Below are 20,242 nucleotides of genomic sequence, written 5' to 3'. Positions count from 1 at the left end.
ATGACTGCCCAACGTCCCACTGTTTTAGTGGCAAACCGCTCGTTACCTTTGGATCGCACGGCCCATTGCCATTGTTCCGGTCTACCGCATCCGAGAGAAGATTTGGTATCGCCTGGTTATTGATTAGCCCTGGAGCCAGAAGACTTTTCAACCACTCGTCATCAACCGGACTTGAATCCAAGGGACGCGATGACTGCCCAACGTCCCACTGTTTTTGTGGCAAACTGCCCGTTGCCTCTGGATAGCACGTTCCCTTGCCGTTGTTCTGGTTGTCCACATCCGAGGGAAGATTTAGTATCACCAATCTTTCCGGCGGAGCCTCAATATGCTCAAAAGTCTCCACCGCTGACCGCACGTACAGCCTAAATTACATATAAATAATTTTAAAATAATTACAATTGACATCACCGCTCAGTTGTAAAATAATTCTTACCCCGGAACCACGTATCTGTATCTGGTGCCTTCCGCAGCTCTTGACATTACGCGAAGGGCTAATCCGTAAGTACATGTCGCAAACGCAGTGTCTCCCAACACATCAACACCACAATTCCTGCACAAAAAGAAGATCGAAATGTATTATAAAATAAATGACTATATTTTCGAACACGTATAAGTGTCCATTTCTCTCCAACGTGTCGTTAACCAACGACCCTAATTTTTTATAATCTCATTACTGTTCATATTCCTTTCAAGAAATTAGAAACTAAAGCTTCCTATTCCTATCTATATAGCTGTGCAGCCAAACAACCTGGTTAGAAGCCCTGGCGCTGACCCTCTGACACCATCATCACCTCTGGCACGACGCACGCATGAGTTGTTTCCTTTCCCTCTGCCACCACGCACCGTCAGGATGTTTCCCCTCCAAGCGCGAAGAGCCCTTGCGCGGCGCTCGACACGTGGCAAGTTCTCATATATGTCACGAAGCTCTCTGACCAACGGTACAGAGAGATCATCTCGTTCCGTTGATGAACGACCTGGCTCGGCTCCAGGGAATTCTGCAACGCATCTCGAGCCGGGGTTTCATCAAAGAGCTGGTTATTGATAAGCCCCGGAGCTAGAAAACTTCCCCACCTCTCGTCATCAACCGGACTTGAATCCAAGGGACGCAAAAACTGCCCAACGTCCAACTATTTTAATGACAAACCGTCGTTGCCTCTGGATCGCATGACCCATTTGCTCTTGTTCCGGTCGACGACATCCTAAAGAAGATTTGGTATCACCTGGTTATTGATAAGCCCCGGAGCCAGAAGACTTTCCAACCACTCGTCATCAACCGGACTTGAATCCAAGGGACGCGAAGACTTCCCAACATCCCACTGTTTTAGTGGTAAACCGCTCATTACCTCTGGATCACAAGGCCCCTTGCCCTTGTTCCGAGCGGCCACATCCGAGAGAAGATTTGGTATCACCTGGTTATTGATAAGCCCCGGAGCCAGAAGACTTTCCAACCACTCGTCATCAACCTGACATGAATCCAAAGGATACGATGATTGCCCAACGTCCCAATGTTTTAGTGGTAAACCGCTCGTTACTTCTGGATCGCAGAGCCCATTGCCATTGTTCCGGTCGGCCGCATCGGAGAGAAGATTTGGTATCACCTGGTTATTGTTAAGCCACGGAGCCAGAAGACTTTCCAACTACTCGTCATCAACCGGACTTGAATCCAAGAGACGCGATGACTGCCAAACGTCTCACTGTTTTAGTGGCAAATCGCACGTTCCCTTGCCGTTGTTCTGGTTGTCCACATCCGAGGGAAAATTATGTATCACCAATCTTTCCGGCGGAGTCTCAATATGCTCAAAAGTCTCCACCGCTGACCGCACGTACAACCTAAATTACATATAAATAATTTTAAAATAATTACAATTGACATCACCGCTCAGTTGTAAAATAATTCTTACCCCGGAACTACGTATCTATATCTGGTGCCTTCCGCCGCTCTTGACATTACGCGAAGGGCTAATCCGCAAGTACATGTCGCAAACGCAGTGTCTCCCAACACATCAACACCATAATTCATGTACAAAAGGAGATTGAAATGTATTATAAAATAAAAGACAATATATTTTCGAACACGTATAAGTGTCCATTTTTCTCCCACGTGCCGTCAACCAATGACCCTAAATTTTTATAATCTCATTCCTATTCATATTCCTTTCCAAAAATTAGACAAAAGTCTCCACCGCTGACCGCACGTACAACCTAAATTACATATAAATAATTTTAAAATAATTACAATTGACATCACCGCTCAGTTGTAAAATAATTCTTACCCCGGAACCACGTATCTATATCTGGTGCCTTCCGCCGTTCTTGACATTACGCGAAGGGCTAATCCGCAAGTACATGTCGCAAGCGCAGTGTCTCCCAACACATCAACACCATAATTCCTGTACAAAAGGAGATTGAAATGTATTATAAAATAAAAGACAATATATTTTCGAACACGTATAAGTGTCCATTTTTATCCCACGTGCCGTTAACCAATGACCCTAAATTTTTATAATCTCATTCCTATTCATATTCCTTTCCAAAAATTAGAAACTAAAGTTTCCTATTCCTATCTATATAGCTGTGCAGCCAAACAACCTGGTTAGAAGCCCTGGCGCTGACCCTCTGACACATTTATCACCTCTGGCACGACGCACCTAAGAGAAGTGACGGATCCAGACTCGGAAGGCGGGGGGGCCAAAACTGAATTTTGGCCGGAAAAAAAAAAAAAAAAAATTTTAGCCTGAATTTTTTTTTTGGGTAGGGCCCAAGCCTCTTGAGCCTCCAACGTGGGTCCGCCACTGCTTAAGAGTTGTTTACTCTCCCTCTGCCACCACGCACCGTCAGGATGTTTCCCGTCCCAGCGCGGCGCTCAACACACGGCAAGTTCCCATATATGTCACGAAGCTCTCTGACCAACGGTACAGAGAGATCACCTCGTTCCGCTGATGGACGACCTGGCTCGGCTCCAGGGAATTCTGCAACGCATCTCGAGCCGGGGTTTCATCAAAGAGCTGGTTATTGATAAGCCCCGGAGCCAGAAGACTTCCCCACCTCTCGTCATCAACTGGACTTGAATCCAAGGGACGCAAAAACTGCCCAACATCCAACTGTTTTAGTGGCAAACCGCTCGTTGACTCTGGATTGCACGGCCCATTTGCTCTTGTTCCGGTCGACGACATCCTAAAGAAGATTTGGTATCACTTGGTTATTGATAAGCCCCGGAGCCAGAAGACTTTCCAACCACTCGTCATCCACCGGACTTGAATCCAAGGGACACGAAGACTTCCTAACGTCCCACTGTTTTAGTGGCAAACCGCTCGTTACCTCTGGATCGCACGGCCCCTTGCCCTTGTTCCGATCGGCCACATCCGAGATAAGATTTGGTATCATCTGGTTATTGATAAGCCCCGGAGCCAGAAGACTTTCCAACCACTCGTCATCAACCTGACTTGAATCCAAGGGATGCGATGACTGCCCAACGTCCCACTGTTTTAGTGGCAAACCGCTCGTTACCTTTGGATCCAACGGCCCATTGCCCTTGTTCCGGTCTACCGCATCCGAGAGAAGATTTGGTATCACCTGGTTATTGATTAGCCCTGGAGCCAGAAGACTTTCCAACCACTCGTCATCAACCGGACTTGAATCCAAGGGACGCGATGACTGCCCATCGTCCCACTGTTTTTGTGGCAAACAGCCCGTTGCCTCTGGATTGCACGTTCCCTTGCCGTTGTTCTGGTTGTGTACATCCGAGGGAAGATTTGGTATCACCAATCTTTCCGGCGGAGCATCAATTGGCTCATAAGTCTCCACCACTGACCGCACATACAACCTAAATTACATATAAATAAATTTAAAATAATTACAATTGACATCACCACTCAGTTGTAAAATAATTCTTACCCCAGAATCACGTATCTGTATCTGGTGCCTTCCGCCGCTCTTGACATTAGGCGAAGGGTTAATCCGCAAGTACATGTCGCAAACGCAGTGTCTCCCAACACATCAACACCACAATTCATGCACAAAAAGAGATCGAAATGTATTATAAAATAAAGGACAATATATTTTTGAACACGTATAAGTGTCCATTTTTTCTGCCATGTGCCGTTAACCAATGATCCTAAATTTTTATAATCTCATTCCTATTCATATTCATTTCCAAAAATTAGAAACTAAACTTTTCTATTCCTATCTATATAGCTGTGCAGCCAAACAACCTGGTTAGAAGCCCTGGCGCTGACCCTCTGAAACCATCATCACCTCTGGCACGACGCACTCAAGAGTTGTTTCCTCTCCTTCGACCACCACGCACCGTCATGATGTTTCCCCTCCCAGCGCGGCGCTCGACACGTGGCAAGTTCCCATATATGTCACGAAGCTATCTAACCAACGGTACAGAGAGATCACCTCGTTCCGCTGATGGACGACCTAGCTCGGCGCCATGGAATTTTGCAACGCATCTCGAGCCAGGGTTTCATAAAAGACCTGGTTATTGATAAGCCCCGGAGCCAGAAGACTTCTCTACCTCTCGTCATCAACCGGACTTCAATTCAAGGGACGTAAAAACTACCCAACGTCCAACTGTTTTAGTGGCAAACCGCTCGTTGCCTCTGGATCACACGATCCATTTGCTCTTGTTCCGGTCGACGACATCTTAAAGAAGATTTGTTATCACTTGGTTATTGATAAGCCCCGGAGCCAGAAGACTTTCTAACGACTCGTTATCAACCGGACTTGAATCCAAGGGACGAGAAGACTTCCCAACGTCCCACTCTTTTGGTGGCAAACCGCTCGTTACCTCTGGATCACACGGCCCCTTGCCCTTGTTCTGATCGGCCACATCCGAGAGAAAATTTGGTATCACCTGGTTATTGATAAGCCCCGGAGCTTGAAGACTTTCCAACCACTCGTCATCAACCCGACATGAATCCAAAGGATGCGATGACTGCCCAACGTCCCACTGTTTTAGTGGTAAACCGCTCGTTACCTCTGGATCGCACAGCCCATTGCCATTGTTCCGGTCGGCCGCATCCGAGAGAAGATTTGGTATCACCTGGTTATTAATAAGCCCTGGAGCCAGAAGACTTTCCAACCACTCATCATCAACCGGACTTGAATCCAAGGGACGCGATGACTGCCCAACGTCCCACTGTTTTAGTGGCAAACCGCCCGTTGCCTCTGGATTGCACGTTCCCTTGCCGTTGTTCTGGTTGTCCACATCCGAGGGAAGATTTGGTATCACCAATCTTTCCGGCGGAACATCAATTGGCTCAAAAGTCTCCACCGCTGACCGCACATACAACCTAAATTACATATAAATAATTTTAAAATAATTATAATTGACATCACCGCTCAGTTGTAAAATAATTCTTACCCCGGAACCACGTATCTGTATCTGGTGCCTTCCGCCGCTCTTGACATTACGCGAATGGTTAATCCGCAAGTACATGTCGCAAACGCAGTGTCTCCCAACACCATCATCACCTCTGGCACGACGCACCCAAGAGTTGTTTCCTCTCCATCTACCACCACGCACCGTCAGGATGTTTCCCCTCCCAGCGCGGCGCTCGACACGTGGCAAGTTCCCATATATGTCACGAAGCTATCTAACTAACGGTACAGAGAGATCATCTCGTTCCGCTGATGGACGACCTAGCTCACCTCCAGGGAATTCTGCAACGCATCTCGAGCCGGGGTTTCATAAAAGACCTGGTTATTGATAAGCCTCGGAACCAGAAGACTTCTCCACCTCTCGTCATCAACCGGACTTGAATCCAAGGGACGCAAAAATTGCCCAACGTCCAACTGTTTTAGTGGCAAACCGCTCGTTACCTCTGGATCGCACGGCCCATTTGCTCTTGTTCCGGTCGACGACATCCTAAAGAAGATTTGGTATCACCTGGTTATTGATAAGCCACGGAGCCAGAAGACTTTCCAACCACTCGTCATCAACCGGACTTGAATCCAAAAGACGCGAAGACTTCCCAACGTCCCACTGTTTTAGTGGCAAACCGCTCGTTACCTCTGGATCGCACAGCCCCTTGCACTTGTTCCGATTCGCCATATCCGAGAGAAGATTTGGTATCACTTGGTTATTGATAAGCCCCAGAGCCAGAAGAATTTCCAACCACTCGTTATCAACCTGACTTGAATCCAAGGGACGCGATGACTACCCAACGTCCCACTGTTTTATTGGCAAACCGCCCGTTGCCTCTGGATCGCACGGCCCCTTAGTCTTGTTCCGGTCGGCCACATCCGAGAGAAGATTTGGTATCACCTGGTTATTGATAAGCCCCGAAGCCAGAAGACTTTCCAACCGCTCGTCATCAACCGGACTTGAATCCAATGGACGCGAACACTGCCAAACGTCCCACTATTTTAGTGGCATATCGCTCGTTGCCTCTGGATCGCACGCCCCTTGCCCTTGTTCCGGTCAGTCACATCCGAGAGAAGATTTGGTATCACCTGGTTATTGATAAGTCCCGAAGCCAGAAAACTTTTCAATCACTCGTCATCAACCGGACTTGAATCCAAGGGACGCGAAGCTGCCCAACGTCCCACTATTTTAGTGGCAAACCGATGTTGCCTCTAGATCGCACGGCCCATTGCCCTTGTTCCGGTCGGCCACATCCGAAAGAAGATTTGGTATCACCTGGTTATTGATAAGCCCTGGAGCTAGAAGATTTTCCAACCACTCGTCATCATCCGGACTTGAATCCAAGAAACGCGAAGACTGCCCAACGTCCCACTGTTTTAATTGCAAACCGCTCGTTCTCTTTGGAGCGCATCGGCCCTTGCCCTTGTTCCGGTCGGCCGCATCTGAGAGAAGATTTGGTATCACCTGATTATTGATAAGCCCCGAAGCCAGAAGACTTTCCAACCACTCGTCATCAACCGGACTTGAATCCAAGGGACGCGAAGACTGCCCAACGTCTCACTGTTTTAGTGGCAAACCGCTCGTTGTCTCTGGATCGCACGTTCCCTTGCCGTTGTTCTGGTTGTCCACATCCGAGGGAAGATTTGGTATCACAAATCTTTCCGGCGGAGCATCAATTGGCTCAAAAGTCTCCACCGTTAACCGCACGTACAGCCTAAATTACATATAAATAATTTTAAAATAATTACAATTGACATCACCGCTCAGTTGTAAAATAATTCTTACCCAGGAACCACGTATCTATATCTGGTGCCTTCCGCCGCTCTTGACATTACGCGAAGGGCTAATCCGCAAATATATATCGCAAACGCAGTGGCTCCCAACACATCAACACCACAATTCTTGGACAAAATGAGATCGAAATGTATTATAAAACAAATGACAATATATTTTCGAACACTTATAAGTATCCATTTCTCTCCCACGTGCCGTTAACCAATTACTCTAAATTTTTATAATCTCATTCATATTCATATTCCTTTCAAAAAATTAGAAACTAAAGTTTCCTATTCCTATCTATATAGCTGTGCAGCCAAACAACCTGGTTAGAAGCCATAGCGCTGACCATCTGACACCATTATCACCTTTGGCACGACGCAACCAAGAGTTATTTCCTCTCCCTCTGCCACCACGCACCGTCAGGATGTTTCCATTCCCAGCGCGAAGAGCGCTTGCGCGGTGCTCGACACGTGGCAAGTTCTCATATATGTCACGAAGCTCTCTGAACAACGGTACAGAGAGATGACCTCGTTCCGCTGATGGACGACTTGGCTCGGCTCTAGGGAATTCTGCAACGCATCTCAAGCCGGGTTTCTTTAAATACCTGGTTATTTATACGCCCCGGAGCAAGAAGACTTCCCCACCACTCGTCATCAACCGGACTTGAATCCAAGGGACGCGAAAACTGCCCAACGTCCCAGAGTTTTAGTGGTAATTCGCTTGTTGCCTCTGGATCGCACGGCCCCTTGCCCTTGTTGCGGTCGCCCACATCCTAGAGAAGATTTGGTATCACCTGGTTATTGAAAAGCCCCGGAGCCAGAAGACTTTCCAACCACTCGTCATCAACCGGACTTGAATCCAAGGGACGCGAAGACTGCCAAACGTCCCACTGTTTTAGTGGCAAACCGCTCGTTACCTCTGGATCGCACGGCCCCTTGCCCTTGTTCCGGTCGGTCACATCCGAGAGAAGATTTGGTATCACCTGGTTATTGATAAGCCCCGGAGCCAGAAGACTTTCCAACCACTCGTCATCAACCTGACATGAATCCAAAGGATACGATGACTGCCCAACGTCCCACTATTTTAGTGGTAAACCGCTCGTTACCTCTGGATCGCACAGCCCATTGCCCTTGTTCCGGTCGGCCGCATCCGAGAGAAGATTTGGTATCACATGGTTATTGTTAAGCCCTGGAGTCAGAAGACTTTCCAACTACTCGTCATCAACCGGACTTGAATCCAAGGGACGCGATGACTGCCAAACGTCCCACTGTTTTAGTGGCAAACAACCTGTTCCCTCTTGATCGCACGTTCCCTTGCCGTTGTTCTGGTTGTCCACATCCGAGGGAAGATTTGGTATCACCAATCTTTCCGGCGGAGCCTCAATTGGCTCAAAAGTCTCCACCGCTGACCGCACGTACAACCTAAATTACATATAAATAATTTTAAAATAATTACAATTGACATCACCGCTCAGTTGTAAAATAATTCTTACCCCGGAACCACGTATCTGTATCTGGTGCCTTCCGCCGCTCTTGACATTACGCCAATGGCTAATCCGCGAGTACATGTCGCAAATGCAGTGTCTCCCAACACATCAACACCACAATTCCTGCACAAAAGGAGATCGAAATATATTATAAAATAAAGGATAATATATTTTCGAACACGTATAAGTGTCCATTTCTCTCCCACATGCCGTTAACCATCAATAAAACTACAAGACATATCACAAAAATGCATTATGTTACATTAAACTTAGATTTTTTCCAAACTCATCGGAATTGGTCGGAACGATCGAAATTGGTCGGAAAGGAAGGAAGCGGTCGGATTTGGTTGGATTCTGTCGAAAAATTTGACTGGTCGGAATTTGTCGGATTTGTTGGAAGTTCTGCTTGAATTTCATCGGAATTGTTACATGAATTTCATCAGAAAAGGTCGGATTTCATCGGGAATAACGTCAAATTCTGAAAAGTTTAATCTACATCTACCAACTTTATTTATTCTACACAAGCTATATGACTAGAGCTATAAAAGATGAATGGAGAAGCATACTTACCCATTTCGAAGGAATTCAACCAATTGGATATGCGAAATGATGAGAAAATGAGAGAGAATGAGAGATTTTCAATAAGTAGAGAATGAATTTTTTTTAGTAGTGTTATATGGTCTTGTAAAGGTATTTTCGTCCAAAATTGGTACAAAAGTCCAATTTTGGAAATTTTTTAAGTAGCGGGTCTAATTGGGATATTTCCATAACTTTCGGGTTTAGAAAATGAAATTTCTCGTTTGTTTTTGGTGGCCCTAAGAAAAGTCAATCACTCTCTATCCATTACTCTACGGGGAATTTCCATAACTACCACCAACTCAATAACAATTTCCAATAATCTACCAAACAATAATTTTGGCCAAATATACCACTTGCCTCTATGTGTAAAACCCTAAATACCCTTAAAAAATTATTCTTTACATTTTATCATTTGATTCCTTCTCTCTCTCTCCCTAAGTCTGATACCTCTCCAAAATCTCGTCACTCAAACTCACCCAAAATCAAAACCCTTCTTCTTCTTTGAACCACAATCGAAATCCTTGCCCAAACATTTCAGCGAACGAAACCCTTTTTTTTCTCCACGAATCCCTTCTCCTTCTCCACGAATCTCTTCTCCTTGCCCGGATTCTACTTGGTTAGTTTCAGCGAATCTCTTTACCAAAGACTCTACTTGGTTAGTTTTAATGTTTTTTCTTACCATTTATTTCGTTTTAGTGTATGTTTATTCTGGGTATGTTTAAATTTGGGGCAAAAATAAGGTTTTCGTGATTCTGAGTAATTTTTGAAGTTGTTCATCGAAGTTCGTAAGTTTCGTCAGATGTCAACAGTTGACGTCAATTGTTGAAGTTGTTCAGCGAAGTTCGTAAGTTCCATCGAGTTCAGTTCATTGTAGGCCCCACAACAACAAACACATCGCTTCTTCTTAAATCTTTAAAACTAAAGGGTTGGAATTTATGTGCAGTTTCGCAGGATCTGTTTTTTGTGAATGATCATAATATTTTTGTGAATGATCATAATGGGGGCCTCGTAATGTACAACTTTGAAACCGGCGTTGCTCGTTGTCGCCGACTATTTTCTACAGTGCCAGGTAGGAATATAGGCATACCCTACGACTATGTACCCAGTTTGGTTTCGGTGTATCCGGATCTTGCAACCATGAAAGAAGATGCCACGAAAATGAAGGTCCCGTTTTGGGTTGATGTGTTTTGTGAAGCCATGGGTTCTTATTGCAGACAACCCTTTCGCTAAAGGCTATATTCTGAGTTAATTATTGTAGCAAGTTTTTATTCTATTGCTAATGATAGACACTTGAGTAAATTCTGTTTTCAAATTTCTTCTGTACTTGAGAGAATTCTGTGATTCAATAGTTGACCTTGAAAAATTCAAAAGAACAGGTGTGCCATGGACTCCAAATCGTTTCCTTTTCAACTCTCTATATCCTGATAAAGTAATATTTGTGATTAGGTATAAGAAACTTAACTATTTGTTTAATGATCTATTTGTAAGGACATGATCCACGTAAAAAGAGAATATGAACTGACAAAAATATTGAAGGTCATTGTATATACATACACTACACATATATACGCACGTACCAAAATAGCGAGAGAAGGTCTTGAAGCCGTTGACGAGCCTATGAATACCGGTAGATATGTTTGGCTTTGGAAGAGACGACAAAGACCTAAAAGAGCTCTTATCCAACTAACTATATATGTAACGAGTTATGTCTTGGACGTAGAAAATCAACTTTTTAAACTTGCTATTTCATAGAGATCTCCCACTATTTATCTGAAGTTGAATCTAAATTTAAACTTACTTATTTTTTTTATTAGTTCATAGTCTTCCTGCCGCCTTAAAATTTGAAAAAGTTTGAGATGCATGAAAGGTTTGAAAATGCTGAGATATTAATCTTTAAATGCTGTATTTGAGTAACTCTCCTCCTTGTACTATCTATAAATATTCAAGATCAAGGTAACTACATAAAAACAACAAAAATGTTCTCTAAAAACAAAATGTTCGAGATCAAGGTATCTATGTTTTCCCTACGCTGATGCGCTGTTGGCGGTATTACATATCAGTTCTCTAAAAACAAAATGTTCGAGATCAAGGTAAGTAACTACATAAAAAAAAGAGAGATTAGCAATCAAAGAGGGTATGAAAGCAATAATTTCCTACAAGAAACCAAGCCAACAAGAGGAGGGGAAAAGAGAGAAGTCCGATCAAGAAAGGCGTGCCCACCATGAAGAGGCCGAGAGCGAGGACGAGCAAAAAAGGAAGGAAGGACTTGACGACGGAGAAGAGGTCGACCCAAGAGCCCTTGCAGAGGACCAGAGCGGCAACGGAGACCATGTTCTAGTCCATGGAGCCACCGAGGCACATCCGGTTCAAGCTGTTGGCCACAAACGAGTAGCTCTTGTTCTCGAGATTGATTTCGGATATGTAGTTGTTGATTTTTCGTTTGGTTTGCTTGAATATATTTGTTTTCTTCAGATTTTTTCAGGTTTAAAAAAAAACAAATCATAATGTCGATCATGTAAATAAATTAGGCAGACGTGAAAGAAAAATGATATTTCATTTAGGGTAGTTTTGTACAAAAAAAATTATAAAAAAAATTATACTTCTGGATTAATTTTGACATATTGGATTTTGGTCTAAAAGTATTGAAGATGTCATAGTTATCACTTTTAGTTTTTATAAAGTTTCATGACTCACGGCCCCCCATCCCATTAAGGGACACTCGACTAAGCAGGTGGCAGCCAGATTAGCCCAATCCGTCAAGAGGTGAGGGTAAATAATATAGAAAATATCATACCATTACCTTATTTTCGGATAGAAACTCCTTAAATAGGTGACTTTAAAAAATAAATCGTTATTTGTGGAATAAAAAACAAATCATTATTTAAAGAATTCATTTTAAAAAGAAGGTATTGAGGTTTACGCAAGAATAAATGAGGATGGAGGGAAATCTTCAATATAATAACACAGGATCGGAGGTAAATCTTCAATACAATTGACAATTACTACATAAGAATAAAATCGGTAATCTTCTAAAATTTGAACAACTAGTGGTATTCACATATCTCTTAATTTCTAAAAATAGTATACATCCACCAATTAGTTGAAACTTGAAACTATTATACATGTGATACGATTTCCAAATTGAAATGGGTTAAACGAAACACATAATTCAAAATTAAATATCATTGGGTTCTGAGAGACGAGCGACTGAGAGAGAAATGGTATGGAGTATTTTTTGGGTTAGTTGGTTTCTTGAGTGAATTGGTGAAGGAGAAGAAGAGACAAGAACCGTGTGTTCATCTTCATATCGACGTAAAGGCAAAACCTTGATAGAAATTGATTATGGAAAAGTAGGATTCTAAAAATTTAACCTCAAATTCGTTGATTTAGGGTTTCGGGATCTTTTGTTATTGATTAGTGTATTGGGTTGATATTTGAAGTTCTTGGTTCAACAGAGTTTGTATGGATATGAATAAAGTTAGAGACTTTCCCATTGTTTATTTCTGATGATTAAAAATCTGTTTTTTTTTTTTTTTTTTTTTTTTTTTTTAATTTTATTGTGTTTACAGAACAGTGAAGCTACCAATTTTTAAAAATGCTGGAAGAGAGATTGGTACGCCCATCTCCTCTATTATAATATTTAATCTTTAATTTTAATTATTTTTCTAATTTATTTAATGATGTTGATGTTCTAGGAAGTCTATGAGTGCATAAACTGCTTGCGACCAGCTTTCACAGCTTGCTCCGTAGATTGTTCGAAACTGACCTGAGACATATGTTTTTCCTTTGGAAGGCTGTCGCTGGCGAGTTTGCTGCTGAAGAGGAATTTCTGGTGTTCGGGATGTGGTAAAAACTGATTGTGATTCTCGTCTTAAGTGAATTATTTTAGTCATGACATGTGAATTTTGGGCAGTTTTCGGGTTGTCCTATCTCCGGAATGTTTCTCTTTCAATGGCATTACTCTTTGTTTGGTGAGCTGCCGCTGCGACCTAGAGCTTGGTTATTTCCTTCCGCACTATAGAAGCGCCGCTGTGTCGCTCAAGAATTTCATTGCAAGAGTGTAAGCATTAATTATTGTCTTTGTGTGGATGTGATATAAGATGTCCTTTTTTTTTGCGTGTCGACAATTTTGTGTTGGGTGATGTAGCTAAATAGTCAATATAAAAATATGAATTTGCAAAATAGTCAGGGTTTGTCATAAATTGTTTATAGTAATCAATAAGTGATAACTAAAAAGTTGAAACTTTGGCTATTTTGCTAATCAATAAGTTTCAAATTGTTATTTTGTACTATTTTTCCTTTTGTATCTTGTTTGCTCCCCAGTGGAAGAGTTAAAGCTAGGGATGATGCTGAGCTGGCGAGGTTGACTGAGTATGTGGAGAATGAGGCTACAGATTCAATGTCTATGTTTCGGAAGAATCAAGAAATGGAGAAGAGACATATGCTCTCTGCGGCTGGTAATCGTGTGAAGGCCTATGTTGGTGGTGGTGGTGGTGATGAGGTAGTGTCGGTAAAGAGGCAAAGAAGAGACGACGAGGATGAGTATCGCTGGTTAGTCGATGATTTTGTGGTCGAAGAAATATTGCCGAGACTGCCCGGCGGATCTTTGTGCAAGTTTAAAGCGGTTTGTAAAGGGTGGAGGCATTGCATCGCCTCCGACTCAAGCTTCATATCTAACCATTTGCGACGTTCCCAAAACACCGAAAGACTGTCGATCATAATGTTAAACGAATACCCTCGTCACCGCATGTTGTTTGTGGACGACAAGGCCGAGATTATGGACGTTGGGATAGCAGAGAAGAGATGTGTCGGGAGGTATTTTACGAGCTATGTCGTGGGAAGCTGCAACGGGTTGGTGTGCCTGATGCTACGAGACAAGCTCTATCGCGTGAGGCCGCTAGTGGAAATCAACTATCCCAAGCAGGCGATAATGTTGTGGAACCCGGAGACGGGACAAGCCAGGGATGCACACCTACCGCACTTAGTTACCCCGAGTATTTACGTTCGTGACTTTCCAGTGTTTGGTTTCGGTTTCGACCAATCCCACGACGACTACAAGGTGGTTCGAGTTTCGAATCTTTCGGTGGCGTCGCCGTTGGGATTATCGTTCGAGGTCTTTAGCAGGAACACCGGTTGCTGGCGAGTATCGGAGAAAGTACTGCCGGGATGCAAGCTGACACAAGATAGCTTCAAATCCGTATTGCTTCACACTCGTTTATACTGGTTGGTGATCCTTGCTAATGTTTCTCCGCCAAGATTGTGCGTTTTGTGGTTTGATCTCAACGATGACGAGTTCGGGGTTATGGACGTACTAGGCGTTCCCTGTAGGTGGAACTTCCAGTTTCTTGTCAAGTGGGAACGGGATTCCCTTGCTTTTCTAGATGGAAACGCCCATCGAGTTCAGTTCATTTTAGGCCCCACAACAACAAACACATTGCTTCTTCTTAATTCTTTTAAACTAAAGTCTAGGAATCTATGTGGAGTTTCGCAGGATCGGTTTTTTGTGAATGATCATAATGGGGGCCTCGTAATGTACGACTTTGGAACCGGCGTTGCTCGTTGTCGCCGACTATTTTCTACAGTGCCAGGTAGGAATATAGGCATACCCTACGACTATGTACCCAGTTTGGTTTCAGTGTATCCGGATCTTGCAACCATGAAAGAAGATGCCAAGAAAATGAAGGTCCAGTTTTGGGTTGGTGTGTTTTGGGAAGCCATGGGTTCTTATTGCAAACAACCCTTTCCCTAAAGGCTATATGTACTTCTGTATCTATCTATAAGCCGTATGTTGTGTTCTGAGTTTATTATTGTAGCAAGTTTTTATTCTATTGCTAATGATAGACACTTGTGTAAATTCAGTTTTCAAATTTCTTCTGTACTTGAGAGAATTCTGTGATTCAATAGTTGACCTTGAAAAATTCAAAGAACAGGTGTGTTTTTTTGGAAGCTATATATGGATTCCAAATCGTTTCCTTATCATCTCTCTATTATTGTCTTCTAATTTAATTGTTGTAGCAGGTTTTGATGTCTGTAGTTCTGAACATTTTATTATTATAAATTAATAATTTAAAATCAAATAGCTGTGATTTTTTTTTTTTTTGCTCCGCTAAATTGGTGAATCAATAATGGACACAAGAGCATCGGTACCTCAGAGCTCAAACAGAGTTTGTTTAAATTTATTCTTCTAACACTAGTTGTGATCTGTGAATACTTGATAAAAAAAAAAAAAAATCTAGATATATGACACGTAGACAAAATCTAGATAACGTTTTCGATTACACTTGATCCAAAGAGATCCTAGAGTGAGTGGACTAGCACAGCCACCATTTCCATGGACAAAACTTAACCTCTCTTTTATCACAAAATTACATTCTTTGCACTGCAACAACATTTTTTTTTAGATTCTTGACACACAACACAAACGAAATCCGGAAAAAAAAAAAAGAAAAAAAAAAGGAAACACAGGCAATATGGCCTCAGCAACATCGCCAATGGTGAGCCAGCTCAAGTCTAACTTCACTTCTTCACAGCTCTCAAGAGCTCTCGTCTCTCCAAAAGGCCTCTCTTCCTCTTCTCTCAGGACTTACCGCTCAACAAGAACACCCTCTTCATTCACTGTCAAAGCTATCCAATCCGACAAGGTATATCATATCATATCATATTAGATTTCTACCACCAAACTTAATAATATGCATTTTACAAACCTATTACCAAAACCAATAGGATATAATACAAAAAAAGATTCTATATTTATATTTCAGCCCACATACCAAGTGATTCAGCCGATAAACGGCGATCCATTCATCGGGAGTCTCGAGACTCCGGTCACGTCGAGCCCGTTGGTGGCGTGGTACCTGTCGAACCTGCCGGCGTACAGGACGGCGGTGAACCCGCTCCTCCGCGGAGTGGAGGTGGGGCTGGCCCACGGGTACCTCCTGGTGGGCCCGTTTGTGAAGGCGGGCCCGCTGAGGAACACCGAGATCGCCGGCACGGCGGGGTCGCTGGCCGCGGCCGGGCTCGTGGTCATCCTCAGCATTTGCATGACCATGTACGGCGTCGCGTCCTTCAAAGAAGGCGAGCCTTCCACCGCGCCGGACTTGACTCTCACCGGCCGGAAAAAGCAGCCCGATCAGCTCCAGACCGCCGAGGGCTGGGCCAAGTTCACCGGAGGCTTCTTCTTTGGCGGAATCTCCGGGGTCTACTGGGCTTATTTCCTTCTCTATGTGCTTGACCTTCCTTACTACGTCAAATAGAGACACACTTCTTCATTGTTTGTTGTTCTAGTGTGTGTGTGTGTGTGTGATATTCTCCTTTGGTTTATTGCCTTTTGCCGTCTCAATCTATATATGTGACTCAGCTATGGCTTTTTATTGATACCAGCGTGTATATAAGCTGGGCTTGTAACACAATTCAGCTGAGATCGTTTCAGTACAGTTTTCCTTTTTCTCTCTACTCATCACTTGCATGGTATCAGAGTAGGTAAATTGTGAGGATTTTTCTTCTCTTACAATGGTGAATTCAAGTTCTGTCAATGATCATGTTCACTGGGACAAAATGAGCTTTTAGACATTGACAAAATCGCGTCTGTAGTAATTCCCGCTCGATCACAAACACAAACCCTAGGTTTCTTCGTGTTCAAGCAAACCAGAAACGAGATAAAACCAATCAAAACAACACGACACCGAAATTACCCTGGTTCGGCAATGTGCCTACATCCAGCAATGAAAATCACGATCACTATCAAGTTCTTTTACACTCTCTCTCACGCACAATTTCCCACTTTTGTTTTCCCTTACAAAGATCACTCTATTGTGTTTCCCAAGAGTTTTTTTCCCAACTAACTATGACAGAATGAAATTACAACAGACTCCTCTTCGTTCTCCTCTTTATATACAACACGCGATCAATCTCAGCCGTCGATGCCTTGCGCAGGAAGTAACGTCTGTAGGATGATCCAACGGTCCGCAGTAGATGTACATTTGAGTCTGTGATGAAGTTATAGGACTGATCTTCAACGGCGTCTATTTTCAAAACAGACGCGAATCGGTTTGCGTATGTTGGTCCGTGTCTAAAATGAAAAGACGCGGCTTCGATCCATTTGAATCCACTCACTTTATACACTTCGGCCAGAAACATTTTTGAGCCCATGGATTTGAAGGATCTAGTTCAATTCCTTGATTCTTTCTCACCTCATACAAATCAACCACCTAGTTGAGCGCCGAATCTAGAATTGCAAAATCGGAATAAATACGGTCAATTTCTCACGAGTCGGCATTTCCCATATGTCTCTGAAGCAGTACTAGGTCTTGTTGATTTTTGCATAAGTGTATAAGAGGTTTGGTATATACACTCGAGCACTTAAAATCGACACGGCACGCTCAATGTATTTAAAATTTCAACTTCAAACGAGGAAGAAATGGAGATTAGTAAATGAAGAATCTCGTAGATGATCAAACTGTGTCAGACGATGAATTGATTCTTTATATACTAGGAGGATTATGACATGAGTATCAATCGGTTGTGATAAATCTGACCTAAATCTTCAAGAAGTTCGCTTTATTCTTGAAGCCTTGAACTCAATTCAAAATTCCAATTTTCATGGTTAGATAAGCAATAAGATAGTCAATGATGAAATTCAATAAAGGAAGCTTCGCTTGTGAAAGTGTAAACAGAGCAAGTCAATTCAACAATCATGGCCTTGGTCGCGATTTATCCGGACATATCAGTGGAAGAGGAAGCTCTCTGAGTCAAATCAGTGACAAATTGTTGTTTTCTTTATGGTACCTATTTATATAATTATGTTGTCAATTTTAGCCAATTGTTGTACCTGCATGACCCTGTATTTTTGGGTAAAATGCTAGCAAATGACTAAAAATAAGCACGAAATAATCAAGAATCTCGTGTGTGGGAATTGGGATCCACAAATTTTGTTGCTGAAGCCTAATTGACTTCATGATGATTATTAAATAATAAGGCCACTTAATTTCGCCCACTTATGTTTACGTAAAAAAAAAAAAAAAGAAGGTGCCAACTTTTCAAAAACAGATATATATGGTCTGAAGAAAAGGACTAAAAGTTATATAAATATACTTCATATATCGCCCTTAAGTATATAATCACAAGCGTAATACAGAAATCAACATTCAAAGTTTTAAACACTCACCACACAAGAAGTACAAAAAAAAAAAAAAAAAAAAAAAACAATATATCATGCAAGTTTTATATACGAAAGAGCCCTTAAAAACAGCCATGCATGGATCGACATAACATGATACTAAAACTAATCAAGAAGAGGCAAAAGCAGAAGAAGCATTAAGAAGGTGTGGTTGACCAGGCTGTACAACTTGAGAAGCCATTGACATCAAATCAAAAGAAGGCCTCCAAGGGATCGAGTTCGAATCCGGAGATGAGACGAGGTTTTGCCAGCCCATTAGGGCTTCTTCGTTGGTCGTCGAAGAGCCGTCCCAGCCTATGTGGGTCACGTGCTTCACGTCCGTGGGACCCCCAATCTCCATCTCCATTTCCATCTCATCAAGCTCTTCCATTTCATCCTTGTACACTATAATCATAAATTTTTTATTATTATTGGTGTGATCATCGCTAGGAATCCCACGTAGAATGATAACAACTAATACAAGTTTATCTAAGGTTACTGGGCAAATTTTCAGAAGGGACTAGTTTGGAAAGGGAAAAAAAAATCTCAAGGCATATGAAATTCCTTAGGTGAAAATAAAAAGTTATTAACAAAAAAATTAAAGAACATTTTATATTATATTTAAATCCTGATATAAAGTAATATTTGTGATTAGGTATAAGAAACTAAACTATTTGTTTAATGATTTATTTGTAAGGACATGTTAGTGATCCCACGTAAAAAGAGATCAGTATGAACATGACAAATATATTGAAGGTCATTGTATATATATACACATACATACGTACGCACGTACCAAAATAGTGAGAGAAGGTCTTGAAGCCCTTGACGAGCCTATGAATACCGGTAGATATGTTTGGCTTTGGAAGAGAAGACATAGACCTAAACGAGCTCTTGTTGCTTTCACCGGATATATTGCTCTCATCATCACGGAAGTACTCTTCTTGATCACCGTTCTTATTCGTTTCTGTCAGACAAAAACAAAATAAATAAGATACGACTAAACAAATAAGGCTATACGTACGTACAACATGCATGCACGTGAGAAGCCGAGATCGAGATCGAGAGAGAGACTCATGGAAAAAGTTTGGTTTGAGTCAGCCTTGGATTTTCTCGACTGTCGTACAGCCACGGCGATACTTGAGTCTGAAACACAGCCAACGGAGAATGGAAGAAGTACAAGCCTTTCCATTTTTTCTCTCATTTTCTTTCTTTCTTTCTCTTAGCGTAAAGATATAAATCGCAAAGAGCTATAGCAAGTAATGTAAAATTAAAATAATTGGAAAAGATATGGCGGTTGATGAAAGTACAAACTCAGAAGTGGAAGTTGGTTTGTCATAATATATAGAAGAAACCTGGCTTTGTCATCAAGCTAAAATGATTTAATGAGTGTAAAGTCAATCTACAATACAAGCATGTTAGGTACAGATAGAGATGTGAAGGAATGTTTATTTTGAATGCATAAATCCAACTAACTATATATGTAACGAGTTATGTCTTGGACGTAGAAAATCAACTTTTTAAACTTGCTATTTCATAGAGATCTCCCACTATTTATCTGAAGTTGAATCTAAATTAACCTATGTATAAGTATAAGGTAGTTAGATTCGCTTTTTATGTGTATCTCACTCACAAAGAACATGACATTTTCCTCTTTTCAAGTTTCTCTATGGTAGGGTCACTTTTACACTAACCTCTCTTGTGTAGAAAGCTTTCATTTTGTTTGATTTTGTATTTCTTTTTTTATTTTCATGTTTAGTTTGTAATATATATTTTAGGTTTCTTTTCATTCGTGTCCTTGAATTTTAAGTGTTGTGGAAAATTGACCTTTCTTTTTGCACTATTAATATCTAACAAATTTTTTTTTTTTTTG

At 42.1% G+C, this 20,242-nt stretch overlaps 3 protein-coding genes and 1 long non-coding RNA gene across 4 annotated transcripts; 3 read left to right on the top strand and 1 right to left on the bottom strand.

Annotated features, from left to right (window-relative positions):
• The first annotated feature begins 12,470 nt into the window (after positions 1-12,470).
• LOC149382532 (uncharacterized) lies at positions 12,471-12,959 on the top strand. Its single transcript, XR_016302009.1, has 3 exons — positions 12,471-12,527; positions 12,785-12,828; positions 12,911-12,959. It is a non-coding gene; the product is annotated as an uncharacterized LOC149382532 (long non-coding RNA).
• Positions 12,960-12,990: 31 nt separating this feature from the next.
• Positions 12,991-15,675, top strand: LOC149382531 (putative F-box protein At3g17500). The gene is made up of 3 exons (XM_089601511.1): positions 12,991-13,061; positions 13,129-13,275; positions 13,539-15,675. Exons 1-3 carry the CDS (start codon positions 12,991-12,993, stop codon positions 14,962-14,964), a joined length of 1,644 nt encoding a protein of 547 aa, XP_089457637.1. The 3' UTR covers positions 14,965-15,675.
• On the top strand, positions 15,537-16,667 carry PSAL (photosystem I subunit l). The gene is made up of 2 exons (XM_089630647.1): positions 15,537-15,856; positions 15,977-16,667. The coding sequence occupies exons 1-2, from the start codon at positions 15,686-15,688 to the stop codon at positions 16,466-16,468; spliced, it is 663 nt and encodes a 220-aa protein (XP_089486773.1). The 5' UTR covers positions 15,537-15,685; the 3' UTR covers positions 16,469-16,667.
• Positions 16,668-18,416: 1,749 nt separating this feature from the next.
• RIC4 (ROP-interactive CRIB motif-containing protein 4) lies at positions 18,417-19,685 on the bottom strand. Its single transcript, XM_089600874.1, has 3 exons — positions 19,444-19,685; positions 19,166-19,336; positions 18,417-18,774 (listed from the first exon to the last, which is right to left on the bottom strand). The coding sequence occupies exons 1-3, from the start codon at positions 19,571-19,573 to the stop codon at positions 18,500-18,502; spliced, it is 576 nt and encodes a 191-aa protein (XP_089457000.1). The 5' UTR covers positions 19,574-19,685; the 3' UTR covers positions 18,417-18,499.
• Between the last annotated feature and the right edge of the window lie 557 nt (positions 19,686-20,242).

This window comes from Urtica dioica, chromosome 11 (genome assembly GCF_054948205.1).
Source record: "Urtica dioica subsp. dioica isolate 48M chromosome 11, U.dioica_male_clone48M_v1_H2, whole genome shotgun sequence".
Taxonomy (NCBI): Eukaryota; Viridiplantae; Streptophyta; class Magnoliopsida; order Rosales; family Urticaceae; genus Urtica; species Urtica dioica.
The sequence above is the reverse complement of the archived record's forward strand: the minus strand, read 5'-3'. Positions and strand labels throughout refer to the sequence as shown.

Coding starts and splice junctions, on each gene's coding strand:
- LOC149382531 (XM_089601511.1), top strand. CDS start 12,991: ATGTTTTTCCTTTGGAAGGCTGTCGCTGGCGAGTTTGCTGCTGAAGAG. Junction 13,062..13,128: donor TTTCTGGTGTTCGGGATGTG/GTAAAAACTGAT, acceptor AATTTTGGGCAG/TTTTCGGGTTGTCCTATCTC. Junction 13,276..13,538: donor AAGAATTTCATTGCAAGAGT/GTAAGCATTAAT, acceptor TTTGCTCCCCAG/TGGAAGAGTTAAAGCTAGGG.
- PSAL (XM_089630647.1), top strand. CDS start 15,686: ATGGCCTCAGCAACATCGCCAATGGTGAGCCAGCTCAAGTCTAACTTC. Junction 15,857..15,976: donor AAGCTATCCAATCCGACAAG/GTATATCATATC, acceptor TTTATATTTCAG/CCCACATACCAAGTGATTCA.
- RIC4 (XM_089600874.1), bottom strand. CDS start 19,573: ATGAGAGAAAAAATGGAAAGGCTTGTACTTCTTCCATTCTCCGTTGGC. Junction 19,337..19,443: donor AAACCAAACTTTTTCCATGA/GTCTCTCTCTCG, acceptor TTTGTCTGACAG/AAACGAATAAGAACGGTGAT. Junction 18,775..19,165: donor GACCTTCTCTCACTATTTTG/GTACGTGCGTAC, acceptor TTATGATTATAG/TGTACAAGGATGAAATGGAA.